This window comes from Hypanus sabinus, chromosome 6 (assembly GCF_030144855.1).
Source record: "Hypanus sabinus isolate sHypSab1 chromosome 6, sHypSab1.hap1, whole genome shotgun sequence".
In the NCBI taxonomy this organism is placed as follows: Eukaryota; Metazoa; Chordata; class Chondrichthyes; order Myliobatiformes; family Dasyatidae; genus Hypanus; species Hypanus sabinus.
Genome location: NC_082711.1, coordinates 48,904,640 through 48,921,913, shown reverse-complemented (window position 1 = coordinate 48,921,913; position 17,274 = coordinate 48,904,640). Strand labels below are relative to the sequence as shown.

General features: G+C 41.1%; 1 protein-coding gene across 10 annotated transcripts in view; it reads left to right on the top strand.

The window, feature by feature from the left end:
* LOC132395448 (sickle tail protein homolog) overlaps nucleotides 1-17,274 on the top strand; it is a 640,240-nt gene that overhangs the window by 564,702 nt on the left and 58,264 nt on the right. For all 10 annotated transcript variants that reach the window (XM_059972075.1, XM_059972076.1, XM_059972078.1 and 7 more), the window contains 4 exons: nucleotides 1,891-2,708; nucleotides 10,744-10,842; nucleotides 11,149-11,195; nucleotides 13,737-13,894. In XM_059972075.1, the coding sequence (XP_059828058.1) occupies nucleotides 1,891-2,708; nucleotides 10,744-10,842; nucleotides 11,149-11,195; nucleotides 13,737-13,894 (1,122 nt within the window). The remainder of the gene's footprint in view (nucleotides 1-1,890; nucleotides 2,709-10,743; nucleotides 10,843-11,148; nucleotides 11,196-13,736; nucleotides 13,895-17,274) is intronic.

The window sequence follows — 17,274 nt, the reverse complement described above, 5'->3', positions numbered from 1 at the left end:
GTTGTCTCTTTGCCCTTGAAATAGCTCTCTGCAAATCATACCTGGTTTTCTGGTCCAGGCCTGGGTCACCAGACTTGAATGCCACAGATCTAGCCTTCAGCAGACGACATACCTCCTGGTTCATCCACGGCTTTTGATTTGGGATTGTACAGTAAGTCTCTGTAGGCACACAGTTATCCATATATATCCTGATAATATATATATATCCTTATAATGAAGTCAGTAACAACTGCAGCATACTCATCCAGGTTCGAAGATGAATCCCTGAATACAGTCCACTCCACCGATTCAAAGCAGTCCTGTAGGCGCTACTGTGCTTCCCTTGTCCATACCTTATTGGTCCTCACTACTGGTGCTACAGTCTTCAGTCTCTGCCTATACTCAGGGAGTAGAAGTACAGCTAGGTGATCAGACTTCCCGAAGTGAGGGCGTGGAGTAGCACGGTAGGCATTCTTGATGGTGATATAGCAATGGTCCAGTGTGTTGTTTCCTCTGGTATTGCAAATGATCTGTTGATGGTAGTTGCTTAGTGATTTTTTCAGACTGGCCTGGTTAAAATCTCCCAAAATGATGGTGAAGGCATTAGGGTGTGCTGTTTCATGCATGTTGATCCCATTACTCAGATCATTTGATATTGGCCTGAGGTGAAATGTAAACTGCTACCAAAATGACTTGTAGAACTTCCGTGGTAGGTAAAAAGGACAACACTTTACTGCGAGATATCCCAGGTCTGGTGAGCAGAATTGGGACAGCGCTGATATATTTGTGCGCCAAGAAGTGTTGATCATGAAGCATACTCCTCCACCTCTGCTTTTGAGAGACTCTGTAGATCTATCCTGACAGTGTATAGTAAACCTGTCAATCTGAAGCGCTGCATCTGGTACGGAAGGGGTTAATCAGGATTCCATGAAACAAATGACACATGCGGTCCTATTGTCTCTGATTCAGCACCTGAGATAATTTACTTCTAGTCTCTGAGATAATTGACTTTATTCGCCAGAGTCCGCACGTTTGCCAGCAGGATAGTCGGTATAGGGAGTTTAAAACCCCGTTTCCTTAAACACACTTGTAACCCTGATCTACACCTGCGCTTCCTCCAAGGTATCCTACGTGGGCGCTTCCGACCACAATCCATGTTCCATTGGTTTTAATCAGCGATAGTTTGTTTAAATGCATTAAGACATCTTTGTTGACTGTACTAACCTTGGAAGCAGTTGTGTTTTTTTCCTGTATCAGGCTGAAAAGGGAACATTTAGAGTACTGCTGCTCCAACTTGTCATGTTGAAGAGGTTTTTGAGGTCCTGAGAGCAACACATCTGGAGTTTAGCTACTGGTGGGGTCACCCATGGCGAGAAGGTCAAAGCTCTCCCTAACCAGGCTCTCAGTAGTGGAGCTGGCAGAAGATAATGACACATCACAACAGCATTGAGGGTCAGTCCCGAGTCATCTAGCATGCCATGCTACTGGATGCTGACCCCCAATCTGTCACAGGACCATGTGGTCGTCGGCATGCAGCAGCCTTCCCACGTTAAACAAGGTTAGCACAGGCATTCTCCATAAAGTGAACAACCCCTTGGGAGAATATCATACGTGATTCAAGTGACCGCACTATTCCTACCACTGCTGTATATGGTCTTGCAGTAGGCACTTGATATGGTGCCACGTCATGTCATTCAGCTTACCATCATGATTGTGGTCCAGGGAGTAAAAACTGTATAGCAGCATGTGTAGAAGTAAAGTAACAGTAACCGTGGAGCCTTTGTTTGCCATTATCGAAACATGTACAATGCATAGTTTTATATGAAAGCCCATTTATCCCACACTGTGACTAAGATCACGATAACTTAAGCAGAAGCATTCTCCTAAAATGACCTTTCTTCTTTTTTCCAGATGCAGAGGGAGATGGTGTATACAAAAGAAGCCCCTCCTTCCTTCCGCCACCACGGTCCTCTTCCTCATGGACCACCAAATTCACCACCGATAGTTCAATCAATGCCGCCTTCACCATCCAGGATCCCGTTCAATGGTGGAAGGACCATTCCTATGCCGGGCAGTGCTACTGTCCCTCGAGACAGGCTGTCCAGCGTGCAGCCATCGAGGTCTATCTCCCCCAGCCCGAGTGCCATCTTGGAGAGGAGAGATGTGAAGCCCGATGAAGACCTGGGTGGCAAAAACATTCCCCTCTTCAGGAATGAAGGCCTGTACGCTGATCCTTACATGTACCACGATGGACGGATGAGCATTGCTTCATCCAGCGCTGGAATTGCCGGAGATGTACCCGATCACATGCTGTACCACCGGTCTACACTGAGGTCCGGCAACCTTTTCCCAAACACGGGTGGTCAAGTGGATATGATGGAACAGTCAATGTACAGAGCAAAGCCGAGGAAATTCTCGGATGGCTATGGACCAGTGGTCAGCTCCAAAACGCCACCACCCTCTCCGCAGAAGATAAATGAAATGCGCATGATAGACGTGCATGGGCAGAGTACTCACATGGCTCACCCCGCGCAGCTCGACAGATCCGCTTCTATGCGGAGCACCCTCAGGAAAGACTCTGGGCCACAGATGGTTATAGAGACCACGGTAACCAAGTCACGCAGTGCTGCTTCCTCACCTCCCGTCTCTGACATTGTGCCATTTTCAGTTGATAAACAAATGCCAGGCTACAATGGGGCCACCGGGACACCGAACGATCCGGAAACCAGGTAAGCTTGACTGAGAAGTGATTGGAAATGGAGATGGGGAGATGAAAAGTGAAAACTTAAACAGAACAGGTTTTATATGAATTATTAAATAGACTAAGTTGATTGTGCTAGAGTGCAACAAAGGGCTGGTAAATGGGTAGCACTAGGAGAATATTTACCGAGGAAGTAATAATATATGGGTCAGTGTCACTTGGAGATGGTGATTTTCTTCCACACTATTGCCCTCATTCTCACAGCAAAAGAGATAAACATAATGTTTCCCACCTTGTGCCTTGGCTAGAATCCTCTATTTAAATTAATCTTCACCAGAGTTTAACAAAGCAACGTTGTGCTTTCATCACCCAGAACATGTGAGTTAATGCCAAGGATCTTTACCCAAAGCACAACACTTAGTAAAGCTGAATGTTTTATGTGTAACATTATTTTAAAAGTAAATCTCTTGCTTTAGATTTGGTGGCTGTTTCATGCCGCCCTTTTAATCACTTTGAGAACAAAACAAAATATTTTAATTTAGTAATTCGCTTGTAAAATATTCTTTACTTTTGGTGCTCTTCACTGTGATGACTCTTTAGACTCTTGACTTGAGATGAGTCAGAGAAGGAAAATGTTCTGTTCACTGACCTCTGGTACACATTGGAAGGACAAACTCCAAGACAGAGTACAAAGTAAATGGCAGGATAGTTGGTCGTGTGGAGGAGCAGAGGGATCTGGGGGTAAATGTCCACAGATCCCTGAAAGTTGCCTCACAGGTAGATAGGGTAGTTAAGAAAGCTTATGGGGTGTTAGCTTTCATAAGTCGAGGGATAGAGTTTAAGAGACATGATGTAATGATGCAGCTCTTTAAAACTCTAGTTAGGCCACACTTGGAGTACTGTGTCCAGTTCTGGTCGCCTCAGTATAGGAAGGATGTGGAAGCATTGGAAAGGGTACAGAGGAGATTTACCAGGATGCTGCCTGGTTTAGAGAGTATGGATTATGATCAGAGATTAAGGGAGCTTGGGCTTTACTCTTTGGAGAGAAGGAGGATGAGAGGAGACATGATAGAGGGGTACAAGATATTAAGAGGAATAGATAGAGTGGACAGCCAGTGCCTCTTCCCCAGGGCACCACTGCTCAGTACAAGAGGACATGGCTTTAAGGTAAGGGGAGGGAAGTTCAAAGGGGATATTAGAGGAAATTTTTACACTCAGAGTGGTTGGTGCATGGAATGCACTGCCTGAGTCAATGATGGAGGCCAATACACTAGTGAAGTTTAAGAGACTACTTGATGGGTATATGGAGGAATTTAAGGTGGGGGGTTATATGGGAAGCAGGGTTTGAGGGTCCGCACAACATTGTGGGCCGAAGCGCCTGTAACGTGCTGTACTATTCTATGTTCTATAATAATAACAAATAAATAAACAATAAATATTGAGGACATGAGACGCAGAGTACTTGAAAGTGAGTCCATAGGTTGTCGGATCAGTTCAGTGATGGGGCAAGTGAATTTGAGTGAAGTTATCCCCTCTGGTTCAAGAGCCTGATGTTTGAGGGGTAATAGCTGTTCCTGAAGCTGGTGCTGTGAGTCCTGAGGCTCCTGTACCATCTTCCTGATGGCAGCAGTGAAGATCGAGCAGATGATGGATGTTGCTTTGCTGCAACAATGCCCTGTGTCGATGTGCTCATGGTGGGGAGGGCTTTACCTGTGATGAACTGGACTATATACATTACTTTTTGTAGGATTTCCTATTCAAGGGCATTGGTGTTTCCATACCAGGCTGGATGCAGCTAGTCAATATACTTTCTACCACACATCTGTAGAAGTTTTCAAAGTTTTAGATGTCATGCCAAATCTTCACAAATTTCTAAGGAAGTAGAAATGCTGCTGCTGTGCTTTCTTCATAATTGTACATACATACTGGGCCTCAGACAGGTCCTTAAAATGATAACACCAAGGAATTTAAAGTTGCATGCCCTCTCCACCTCTGATCCCCTGATGAGGACTGGCTCTTGGACCTTCAATCTCCTCCTCCTGAAGTCAATAATCAGCTCCTTGGTCCTGCTGACATTAAGTAAGAAGTTGTTGTGTGGCAACACTCAGCAGACTTTCAATCTCCCTTTTTTTGCTGATTCCTCACCACTTTTGATTCAGTCTGACAGTGGTGTCATCAGCAGGGATAAATATGGCATTGGAACTGTGCTTAGCCACATTGTCATAAGTGAGTAGAGCAGAGGTCATGGTTCAGTTTGCTTCCATTGGACTTTCTGGCAGTGCATTCCAGATCACAAAAACTCACTGTATAAAACAGAAAATATTTCTGAATGTAGCCGTTCGTTCTTATGGTTGTTACCTTTAAAGTAGCATCCCTTGGTTTGCTTTGTGATTTTGAACTTTGTTGAATCTCTCAAACTTCGGCACTTGCTGAGGCCAAACTACCATTGTATACATGTTTATGAAATTATAGTTCTAATACCTTTCTTTCTCTCAGAGGGTGGTGATCCTCTGGACATCTTTGCCCCAGAATATGGTGAAGGGCACATTATTAGATATATTTAAGGTGGAGACAGGAAAACATTTTAAATTGAAGGTTCCAGAGAGCTGGCAGAGAAGAGGGGTTGAGGCCAACATTGATCAGGCATGAAGGCTGGAGACCTTCTCCTGCTCCTATATCCTTGTGCATTTATTTTTAGAATCAGAATCAAAATTAAATTAGTGCAATGCCCAAAAGTGGATCCATTCAGAAATCACGTGGAAGAGGTGAAGAAACTGTTCCTGAATCGCTGAGTGTGTGCCTTCAGGCTTCTGTATCTCCTACCTGATGGTAGCAACGAGAAGAGTGATGGGGGACCTTAATGATGGATGTCACCCTTTTGAGGCATCGCTCCTTGAAGATGCTCTGAATGTTGGGGAGGTTCTTGCCCATGATGGAGCTGACTGAGTTTACAACTCTCTGCAGCTTATCTTGATCCTGTGCAGTGTCTGTCCCCCCCATACATGATGAGGCAGTCAGTTAGAATCATCTGCAGATGGTACCTCTATAGAAACTTGTGAGTGTCTTTGGTGACATACCAAATCTCCTCAAACTCCTAATGAAAAAAAGCTACCGTCGTGCCTTCATTGTCACTGCATTGATATGTTGGGCCCAGGATAGATCCTCAGAATATTGACACCCACTAACTTGAATTTCCACCTCTGATCCTCTTTGAGGACTGCTTTCTGATGGTTAATGTGACCAATTACAAGGCTAATGTGACCAACACACAAACTGTATTCGACTATCCATATGACTGAAGAAAAGCTGCAAAATCAGATTTATGTTTCTTTTAAGCAACACACAAGAAACGCTGGTGGAACGCAGCAGGCCAGACAGCATCTATAGGAAGAAGTACAGTCAACTGAGACGGGCTGAGACGGTCTCAGCCCGAAATGTTGACGGTACTTCTCCCTATAGATGCTGCCTGGCCTGCTGCGTTCCACCAGCATTTTGTGTGTATTGCTTGAATTTCCAGCATCTGCAGATTTCCTCGTGTTTGCATTTTTAAATTCACTACTGTGAAGCCTCTCCCAGTGATGCCTACACTGAAGAAGTTTAAATCTTCTCTTAGACAGGAGTTTAGTGAAACCCTCTCTCACTGCTCCCCATCTATAATTTCTTTGGCCCTTCAACTTTTCGATCACATTTTGACCCAAACCCGTTACTACAGCCATATATCCTTCCTTGGAACGTGTTTCCGCCACCAACTTACTCCAGTTGGTTTTAGGATTCATTTTCGAGCTTCTCAATTTGGACCCAGGTCCTGACGAAGGGTCTCAGTCTGAAGCCCGGAACGTTGACTGTACTTCTCCCTATAGATGCTGCCTGGCCTGCTGTGTTCCACCAGCATTTTCTGTGTGTTGCTTGCATTTCCAGCATCTGCAAATTTCCTTGTGTTTGTGTTTATGTTTCTTTTTCTTGCCATTTTCTCCAATTGTATTGTTTATATGGCTCCAGAAAACAATGCTGGATTGAGTCAAGGTGCCATTAGCTGTTGCTTGAGTGTTTAAACATTCCTGTGCAGATTTATAAAATACCACATTTCTGTGCTTCCTTTATTGTGGAGGTGTAGGTTGAAAGACTTAATAACAAGACCATGTTTCAGATACCAACACGATTAATGCTGATTTTTATTTTTAGTGAACTAATCATAGTTGCATATTTTTAAAAGATTGCTGGGAAGTCTGCTTTGTTCTTCAGAAAAGTAAAAGATTAAGTGCACACACAATGAATAATGAGCGACTGTCTTAATAGGATTTTTGTTTGGCAATGCTTCAAGTTTTCTTGGTTATATTTAACCTGGGTGGGTGGTCAAATAAGCACTGTGTACAAGTATTCAGTTGTGAAGTTGATTAAACAATGCAGTAACTGGATTTGTTTGAGTTATTAGATTTACTGCACCAAATTGTAAAGGTTTTCTTAGTGTCAAGCTCAGTGAATTTTACAAGCCAGGAAGTTTCCCTGTAGACCCCGTCATGGACTGGGCATATTGAGCTGTTAACGGGTTGTTGTTTCTGTTTCTGATCACTGTTCTATGACTCTGGTTGTAGGTGTGAATGGACAGATGTAGTCATGATGCTCTCTGTAGTTGGATTGTCTAACTCTTCATTATCCATGTTCATGCACACATGACCACTGAAGCCACGTACTGGGGAATAAGTGGTGTTGTGCCCAGGGAAGAGTGAATGCCTTCAGGAGAAAAGAAAACCTGTTAAAATTAACTAAATTAACTAAAATTCCTGCCTCTCTGCCCATCTCTTTTCTACCCACTCTTCCCTGTGTCAGGTATTCTCTTTAAGTTATTCCTGGAGTTTTCCTACCTCACCTGAGGACAGTAATCCGCAGCTTGCCCAGTGACTCTTTCCACACATTACTATGACCTGCTTGACCGACGCTGATACCAAAGCCATGTCATTGGGCAGAAAACAGGAAGATATCCAATGCAATGCAATGGGACTAAAAAAAATGACATAGCACAGAGTGTTTAAATAAAAATGAGATTAGCTGTATTTGTCACATGTACATCACAACATCGACATGTACAGTGAAATACTTTGTTGGCGTCAACGGCCAACACAGTCCGAACACAAGAGATTCTGCAGATGCTGGAAACCCAGAGCAACAGACACAAAATGCTGGAGGAACTCAGAAGGTCAGGCAGCACCGATGGAAATGAATAAACAGACTGACGAGACCATTCATCATGATTGTCCTAACGCAGTCTGAAGATGTGTTGGGGCAGCCCACAAGTGTTGCCATGCTTCCAGTGCCAAAGTGGCATGCCCACAATTTACTAGTCCTAGCTCCTGCGCCTTTTGGAATGTGGGAGGAAACCTATTGCTATGTAGAAATGGCTTACAGGCAGTGGTGGGAATTGAACTCTTATCATCCAATTGCTGGTTCTGCAAAGCATTACACTAACCACTAAACTCCTCTGAGCCCTGAATGAAAATTAACCAGATTGTAGATGTCACTCCTTTTGTACCAATAACATTTGCAGGACGGAAAGTTGTAATGGTTGCCATTTGTAAATGCCCCTTATGAGTAGTCATATAACTAAAAGTTTTCTGCTGATTTTAAGGAAACGTCATGTAAGGAAATTGATCTCTCTTGCATCTTGTGTTCTATTTTATTTTTCACTGCGTGCTTCTTTTTAAAGCAATGGTGTTTGAAGAAACATGAGTGGAACTATCCACAGGCAGTTAAAATGATTAACAATGGGGAGAGTTCAGGAAGGACCTTTCTCTACATTTGCCCTGCACTGTCAGTAATTGTGTGCAGCGTTGTGTGGCTTGCTTTAAAGTTCAGATCAAATACTAATCCCTCCAAGACCAGCGGGAGAGAGTAGGGTTGAAGAGTCAAATGCACAAAGTGCCCATCCATCCACAAGTTCGCTTTTATTTTGACAAGGTTTGTGGTGCCAGAGCTCGTCACCATGAGGGAATACATTTTATTAACACTTAAATGCAGCTGAAGGCCAGGGAGACTCCACTAACTACTGCTGCATGAGCTAGAGAAAGTTGGCAATGAAAGACTGCCTGTTCTGCCACTGATAACGAACTAAGGGGAGCTGGGATGCTCCCTGATCCCTCCCAAAAATGTTATCATCTCCTGGTGTTGATTGTAGTCTTTTCCTCTCTACTCCAGCCCTGATGTCACGTCATCCCAGTTTGTTCCATATATTTTCTTGTAATGACTGACCGTTGTTATGACTAACAACCCTTCCTGCTGCTATTATGTTCTCTTTCCTTGTAATCTTCATTCTCTGTTGTCAAGGAACCATCCCTGAAGTCCATAGTCTACAGTTTTGTTTTACCAGTCCGGACCAGTACAAGATCCAAATAAATGATCATCAGGGGCTGCCTAGACTTGATGTAAATATCAAGGTCATCAACTGTCCTAGTGGTTCTGCTGAGCGTTACACTTCGTGCTCTTTTCCCTGGATCAGTTGGTTTTGCAAGTCTGTTGAATTTGCAATGTGAAAAGATATTGAGCCTTAGATAATAGGCAAATGTAACTAGAAGCAATTTTCAACTTATTTTTAGATGTTTTTCTTTTGATTGTCTATTGTGATGAATGCAGACATTACCCTGAAATGAGAATGTGTGTTCAGGCTTTTCTATTATGCAACATTTATGCCTTTTATGTAAATTACAGCTAACAAATACAGCTAACATTTATGTAAATGCCTGAAAGTCACTAGCTTTGATTACACTAATTGAGCACACTGAACCAACTATTTTCTTCATCTCCTGCCATGAAAACCACTTCCCAATGTTAAAATAATTCATGAGAAGCAGACGGACACAACATTCGACTTAAGAACCAGTTTAACACATCAGACCAGCATACCACAGGTGGGCTATTTTCACATGATTGGAATTCCCAGGAATCTGGTTGATTTATGGGGTCTGTGCCAGAGGCATGAAAGGCTTGTTATTTGAAGGTCGTGATAGGCTTTTACTTATAAGTGGTCTAAATCCTGAAGACTAACTGCCAGCATAATGATATTCAATGCTTATTACAATTAACTTTCTCAAATAGATTCAAACGTATAAATTTTTTGGATATAAATGCTGTTTACAAATGGTCCTTAAGTAGGTGCGCTCCTGCATTCATTGGTTCACATTTTTTTTTGCTGTTGAAGAATTTCTTGTAATGAGCAGCCTGCTGTGGGTGGACTGTGAATAGAATGAGTTCCTTTACTGAGTGGGGCTACAGTGTTTTTATTACCTAGTTAGATTTATAGAACAGTGCTGACTTTAAATGGTAAATGCCTTGCCAGCGCCATCATCACTGAAAGAAAGCTCACTAGCTCCAGCTCAGCTTTATTGGGATAGTTAGTTGCTGTGATCTCCTCAATGTAGCTCAGAGCTTGAGAATGAAAATGAAAATAATGAGCAAAGAGTAAAAATTAACTATTAGCTTTATATGTCACATGAACATCAAAACGTATGGTGAAATGCATTATTTGCATCAAATCATACCAGTGAGATTGTGCTGGGCAAGTGTCACCACACTTCTGGCACCAATATAGCATGCTCATAACTTATTAACACTTACTAACCAGTACATCATAGACATTTATCTCTTGGAGAATAGAGTTTGCCAGAAATTTGGTCCTTTTAGGAATATAATGAGTTCCATTATGAAATTCAGTTCATTTCCTTAGAGTGATTTTAGATGGAGTCTTAAATATGGTGACATTATTTGATATTTCTTCTACATATCTGTTGATACTTGAGGCCACGATTTAAAAATAAATGGTTGCTGCTTTCAGATGGAGATGAAGCAAACTTCTTTATCCCTCAGGGAGCCTGGACTTCTTGGAACTTTCTTCCACAAATGGCAGTGGAGACTGTTTCTGTGAATATTTTAAAGGGGGTGGGATGGTAACTGACAGGAGAGTGGAGTTGATTTGCAATCAGACCTTATTAAGTGCTTGAGGAGGTTTTTGGGGCTGAGAGGACTATTCATGTTCCAATACACTTAACTAATTAATACCATTTTTTTAAACTTAGGGAACGAATGAAAGCTATGGAGAAGCAGATTGCTAGTTTGACAGGCCTTGTTCAATCTGCACTGTTCAAGGGGGGCAGTGGTACCAAAGAAAATTCCAGGTAAGGGAAAAGCAACAGAGGAAATGTAAAATGTTTGAACTACTCTGCAGGCCATTTTTGTGGGAAGAGCAAAGTCAAAGTCTTTGACTCAAAACATTTATGCTTTTTCTCTCCCTACAGATAATGCCTAGCCTGTTCTCTGTTTCTAGAATTTTCTGTATTGTTTTAGATTTTCAAGAGAGAAGTAGTAGTTGTGCAGATATTGCACATTACACTATATGGCCTATTTCAAGAATCACAGCAAACAGTTCTATACTTACACGGGAAATTAAAATTTGACACAATTAATTTTTTTTCTTTTCTCAGTGAAAAGCTGAAAGTTACAGCACAAGCCAACAGCACTGAGGCACCAGGTAATTATTCATCAATCCCCATTGAAAACATTTGCTATACCATGAATATTACCATGCATAATATTCATTTATCTTTCATTGTGAGTAAATACGACTGCTATGCATCACAAGAGCAAATTGGCAGCTCCAACTTTAGTTTCAATGCAGGAGAATATCATGTTCTTTGGAAACTGGGCATTCAATAGCCTCATCCTCTCAAATGCCAGCTCAGGAGAATGGGTTGTAGTTTAGAATTTTACTTAAAGGGAATCAGTCCTTAAAATATGATAATATACTGAAATGTTAACCCAGAATCTTGAAGTTGACCTGTTACTTACTGACTTGAAAGTTCTCATAATACCAACTGAACGGCCTGGGTGTACGTATGTCTTAATTCACAAGCTCAACCCAGCAGATTGGATAGCTACTTCCATTAGCTTCAGGATATCTTGAAAAAATAGATTCAGAACTTCTCAAAAATATTAAAAACAAATCGTAACCCCTGCACCAGGGTCAATAGGAGAGGAATCCGAAGGCTTTGTGTGATATTGGTATCGTGCACACAGAGATGGTTTTCATTCTCTATGTGAACCTTTGCTTGTTATTTTAATTTCAGTTTTTATTGAAGTTCTCAGCTTGACCTAGGCAACGTTTGGGTTATTTCAGTTGCCTGACACGGCAGCTCAATACATTTTCTTGAGAAATGGAAGCTTCAGGATATTTTAATAAAATAAAACCACCTGTATTGCCTCTTCTGTGGATTTGGTTTGAGAGCATTTATTCCAGAATGAAGTATGTGTATGCTTGGCAAATTAATTTGATTTATTTAAAACATGAACTCTGTGGATATGCTATTACGTGCTGCTAAGTGTGCTGCTCGGGAAGAGCTGAGTTCTGAGCATTGATATAACTTTGTTACCTGCTCCCCATGCTCTTCAGTCTTTCTGTGCAGAACCCAGCAAGGATCAAGAAATGCAGAACTGAGCAGGCAGCCTTGTTTTGGTGTAGTTAGTCATTATGACATATAAGGAAACCAGTATGTACTTATTGGTGTCAGTCTGTTGTGGGAAACTGATTAAAGTGCCTAGTTATAGAAATAGGATTGTGCAGTACTTTGTGACAGTTGTTTGTTTGGATAAGTTGTGCCTGATCAATCTCGGATTCATTTGTTGAAGTCGGTGTGGAGTTTTCACCAGTTGTGGATTTGCACTGGGTGGTCTGGATTGAGGGAAGTAGCAGGTGTGAGGATACAGTGAGGTGATAAAGCTTCACAAATAGGAAACTCGACGTGAGCAGCATTCCACAGGTCCCCTGAAGGAACCATTGCTGTTCACTGTTGCCATAAAGCTCTTGAACTTAACCATTAAAGAGCATAAAATTAGGCTAATTGTCCCATTGAGTCTGCTCTGCCATTCCATCATGACTTATTTGGAAATCATGGGAGCCATTTCCTATTAAGAATAAAGTGGAAGAGTCATATGGAGTAAAATGTCAGTGGGGATTCTGAATGCCAAAAGCACCAGTTCCTGTGTCCTGTTTCACATTCTATGCCGAGGTTGAACAAAGAAGCTACGTTGTGGTTTCAAACTTTGGGGTTTGAAAATCAAATGGTACTGTATTTCCTGGAGTGAAATGATTGTAGATTTTGAGTGCTTAGCTTATTTAGAGGCTGCCATCATTTTTAGAACATCCTCTTCCCTAAGTGAGTAGGAAAGACCTGTAAATTGGTTAAATTTCTTTACTGTTTTTATTGCTTCATGGTGATATTTTTTGCTACTGTGACCTTTCTTACGGATTTCTAATAAGATTGTTCATTTTTACATAGTACCATGGTTATCCCACAGTCTGGGGTTCAAACTCAGCAAGGAGCAGATTAGCGACTCATTTATTTGTTTAGAGATTTTAACAGTGATTATGGAGAGATGACTCATGCCATCTGAAGGGTTAGTTTGAAATTCAAGTTCCAGAGCTGATTAGTCAAATAAAATATGTAAAAGTGATTGAGGAACATTTGCAAACTTGTAGCAGACTCTTCGTACTTAATCCAAAAGCGAAAAATACAGAATAATAATTGTGGTTGCTTTCAAAGTGAGGTGAGGTTAAATCTTCTACATTTCAGAAAACTGCATAAACTATTTCCAGTGTTTGATGATGCATGCAAAATATATAAAATAAAATTTAGCATGTTTACCTTTTAAATTAATTTTAGTGTGAAGTGTTTCTGTCTAATCATATGAATGTCAGTTCCACTCACATCGATCTTTCCAATGATAATGTGTATTATTAAATTCCAAATTCAAGTTTCTCAGTTCAGGGTGAATTATGTTTTATTGTGTAATCCAGATTTGTTGATTAAAATAGATACTTGTGCATTAGTCACATAAATTGTGTTTTGCGGTGTTAAATCAGAAACATTTGGGTATCTTAAAACATCTGCATACTGGAAAGGGCCACGTCGCTCTTAAGAATTATGTTTAGCATTGTTTGCAATTATATTTCGATCTCATCAGGAAAGGGCTTCTATTTTGTTCTTATAAATAATGGAGGAATTCATTCCTGCAGGTGCATCAAGTACAACCTCCAGGATTACTCTTGAATCTTCAAGTGTGGATGCTCAGCCCTCCATTTCCTGCCAGCTGCAAATTCAAAGCAACGTATATGATTTACGAAGGAATATTCATGACCTGCGCCTGCAGCTTCAACAGTTGAGACAATCACAGGTACCTATTCACATTTTGTGCTGAAGACTAGAACCTTACCACAGAATCCAAATACTTCCCCTCGAAGAGCTAGGTTTTGAATTGATTGTGATAAGATTTGGATTCAAACAAGAAATTGTTAAAAATTCTGTAATAGGTATTTCACTCAGATGCCAAAGGTTATAACTACTGTTAAATTCTGCCATACAGTGATACAGAGACAAGCTATCCATGTCCTTGTCAACCAGTAGTGCAGGTCAACTTTATGCTATATGTATTTCTGAAACATCTTGTTGAACCGTGTAGTTTCAAACAGAAAATAGCTATGCTTCTAATTATCTGTTGGGCAAATCTTGAGGAATAATTGGGGGTAACGTTTCAGCCCTCTTCTCAGCTGAAGATACATGTGCACATAGTAAGGCTTCTGGGTCAAGTTAAGAACACAAAGAAGGCAGAAACCAGCAGATCTTTAAGTGATTTTTGGTACAGAAGGTGAAGGACAGATCCTTATAGTTTTATTTTCAACTTATTTTCTCCTGGAAGGATGTTAGCAGGACATCTGGAACATTTTTGTTAGTGTTCCACTTCCTCAAGACAAAAGACTCTTCGTGAGGAATTGGGCAAATGATTGAGGTTTTTTGAGTTACCTTTAGTTTGGGTCGGCTATGATTTCTGGAAGAATTTACATCAGCCTGATCTCAACAGTGAGGGTTAGAGTTCTCTACTGCAGTCATGAAATAACTGCTGCAAGAAGTCTGAAGAAGATTGTGGAGAAGTTGAACCTTCTTAAATTTCTTCCATCAATGAAAGACACATCAGCAGCAAAAATGAGAAGGCATATTATCATGAAAGGAAAATAGACACAATTTTCCCTTGCTCTACTTACTCATAATGCTCTTCCAAAGAGAGAGAAAGTCAGTGAACTGAAGAATGGCAAGATTGGTAGCTATTATATTCCTTTGACTTAAAATTAAAAATACTCAGTAACATGCATTGGTGATGCCATTGTTTTATGCTGGAGCATATTCATTACATGCTCCATTGCAAAGGAGCTGCATAAAAGGTCACAGGTTTGATGGAATTTTCTTTTTGCTGTTTTTTTTTCGACATGATATTACTGATGTTAAGATACCTCTGTATTCTCAAAAGTATAGATTCTATTGCTCAAAGCAACTTTGAGGTAGCTTTGAGAAGAGTTATTTGTCAGGTCTTGAAATTCAGCTACAAATTGGCAAGTGTGATGTTGTGTCCGTCTCTGAAACTTGGATAAAGGATGGTTGCCATTGGGAGCTGAACGTCCAAGGATATACGGTGTATCGGAAAGATAGGTTAGTAGGCGGGGGGGGGGGTATGGCCCTGTGTATAAGAAATAATATTAAATCATTAGAAAAATATGACATAGGATCGGAAGGTGTAGAGTATCTATGGGTTGAATTAACAAATGACAAGGTTAAAAGGACCCTAATGGCAGTTGTATACAGGCTTCCAAACAGCAGCCAGAATGTGGATTATGAATTACAGCAGGAGACAGAAAAGGAGTGAGAGAAGGGAAATGTTATGATAATCATTGGGGATTTTAACATGTAAGTGGAATAGGAAAACCAGGTCAGTGCTGGATCTCGAGAGAGAATTTGTAGAATGTCTGTGGGATGATCTTTTAGAACAGCTTGTTGTTGACCTACTAGGGGATCAGCTGTGCTGGATTGAGTGCACTTAAGGCAGAAGATTAGCCAGGACATCAAAAGGTATGGGGAGAAGGAGGGGGAATGAGTTTGACAGGAAGGATTTGATCAGCTCATGATTGAATGGCAGAACAGACTCAGAACAGAGTTCAAATGGCCTAGTTCTGCTCATGTATCTTATGGTCTTATAATCTTATGATTTTGCCTTAAGAAAATAGAATATAGAACTGTAGAACACAATGCTGTGCCAACCTTTTAATCTACTCTAAGATCAATCCAAACCTTCCACCCACATAGCTCTCCATTTTTCTTTCATCTGTGTGCCTATCTAACATTCCACAAAATCCACAACACCACCAACCTTCATGTCAGCTGCAAACTTACCTACCCTTCTACTTTGTCATCAAAGTCATTGATAAAAATCCCTAAGAGGGCCTAGAATAGATCTCTACAGAATATCATTCGTCACTGCAGAATGTACTCCGTCTACTACCACCCTCTTCCTTTTATAGGCAAGCCAGTTCTCCAGACACCGTAACAGGTTTCCCTGCATCACATGCCTCCTGACTTTCTGAATGAGACTATCATGGGAAATTTTGTTGAACGCCTTGCTAAACCCCATACACCCCATATCCACCACTCTACCTTCATCAATTTGTTTTGTCACTTCCTTGTAAAAGTCAATCAGGCTCAGGAGACAACACCTGCCCCCACAAAGTCATGCTGTCTATCCTTAATTAAATCACGTTTCTCCAAATACTCATAAATCCTCTCTCTAAGAATGTTTTCTAGTAGCTTGCCTGCCATTAAAGTAAGACTCACTTGTCCCGAATTCCCGGTATTATCCCTATTACCCTTCTTAAACAAAGCAGTAATATTTACCACCCTCCAGTCTTTTGGTACTGGCAAGCCATGAGGAGTTATCAAAAGTTCTCGCACATACTTTTTCTTAACCTCGACGTATTCCAGCGTATTAGCCTGTTCTACGCTGTCCTCACATTCATCAAGGTCCCTCTTACTGGTGAATACTGAAGCAAAGAAGTTATTAAGATCTCCCCACCCTTCTTCCTCTTTAGGTACATGTTTCCTTTTTTTTTATCCCTGATTGACTCGATTCTCACTCTCGCTCATTCCTGCCTACCTTGTAATTCCCTGTCTGATCTTTGCTTCCTAAACCTTAAGTATGCTTCCTTCTTTCTCTTGACTAAATGTTGCACACCTCTTATCAACCATGGTTTCTTCATCCTACCTCATTGAGTCAAACCTATCAGAACCCCGAGCAGGTAATCCTTAAACAATATTCACATTTCCAATGTACATTTCCCTGAGAATGTCTGTTCCTAATTCCTGTTTAATCACATCAAATTTACCCACCCTTAACTAAATACACTTCCTTGCGATCTGCTCCTATCCTTGGTCAAGGCTGTGCTAAAGGTCAGAGATGTGTTTGCTGTCTCAGAAATGCTCACCTATCAAGAGGTCTGTCACCTGACCAGGCTCATTGCTAGTTGATCTGTCCAAATATTCTGTCAGGAATCCTTCCTGGACACACCTATAATTTCTGCACCAACTACCCTCTTGCACTTAGGAGGTGCCAATCAATATTAGGGAAATTGAAGTCACCCATGACAACAACCCCGTTATTTCTGTACCTTTTCAAAGTCTGCATTCCAACCTGCTTCTCATTATCCCTGTTGCTATTGTTGCCTCTGTAGAATA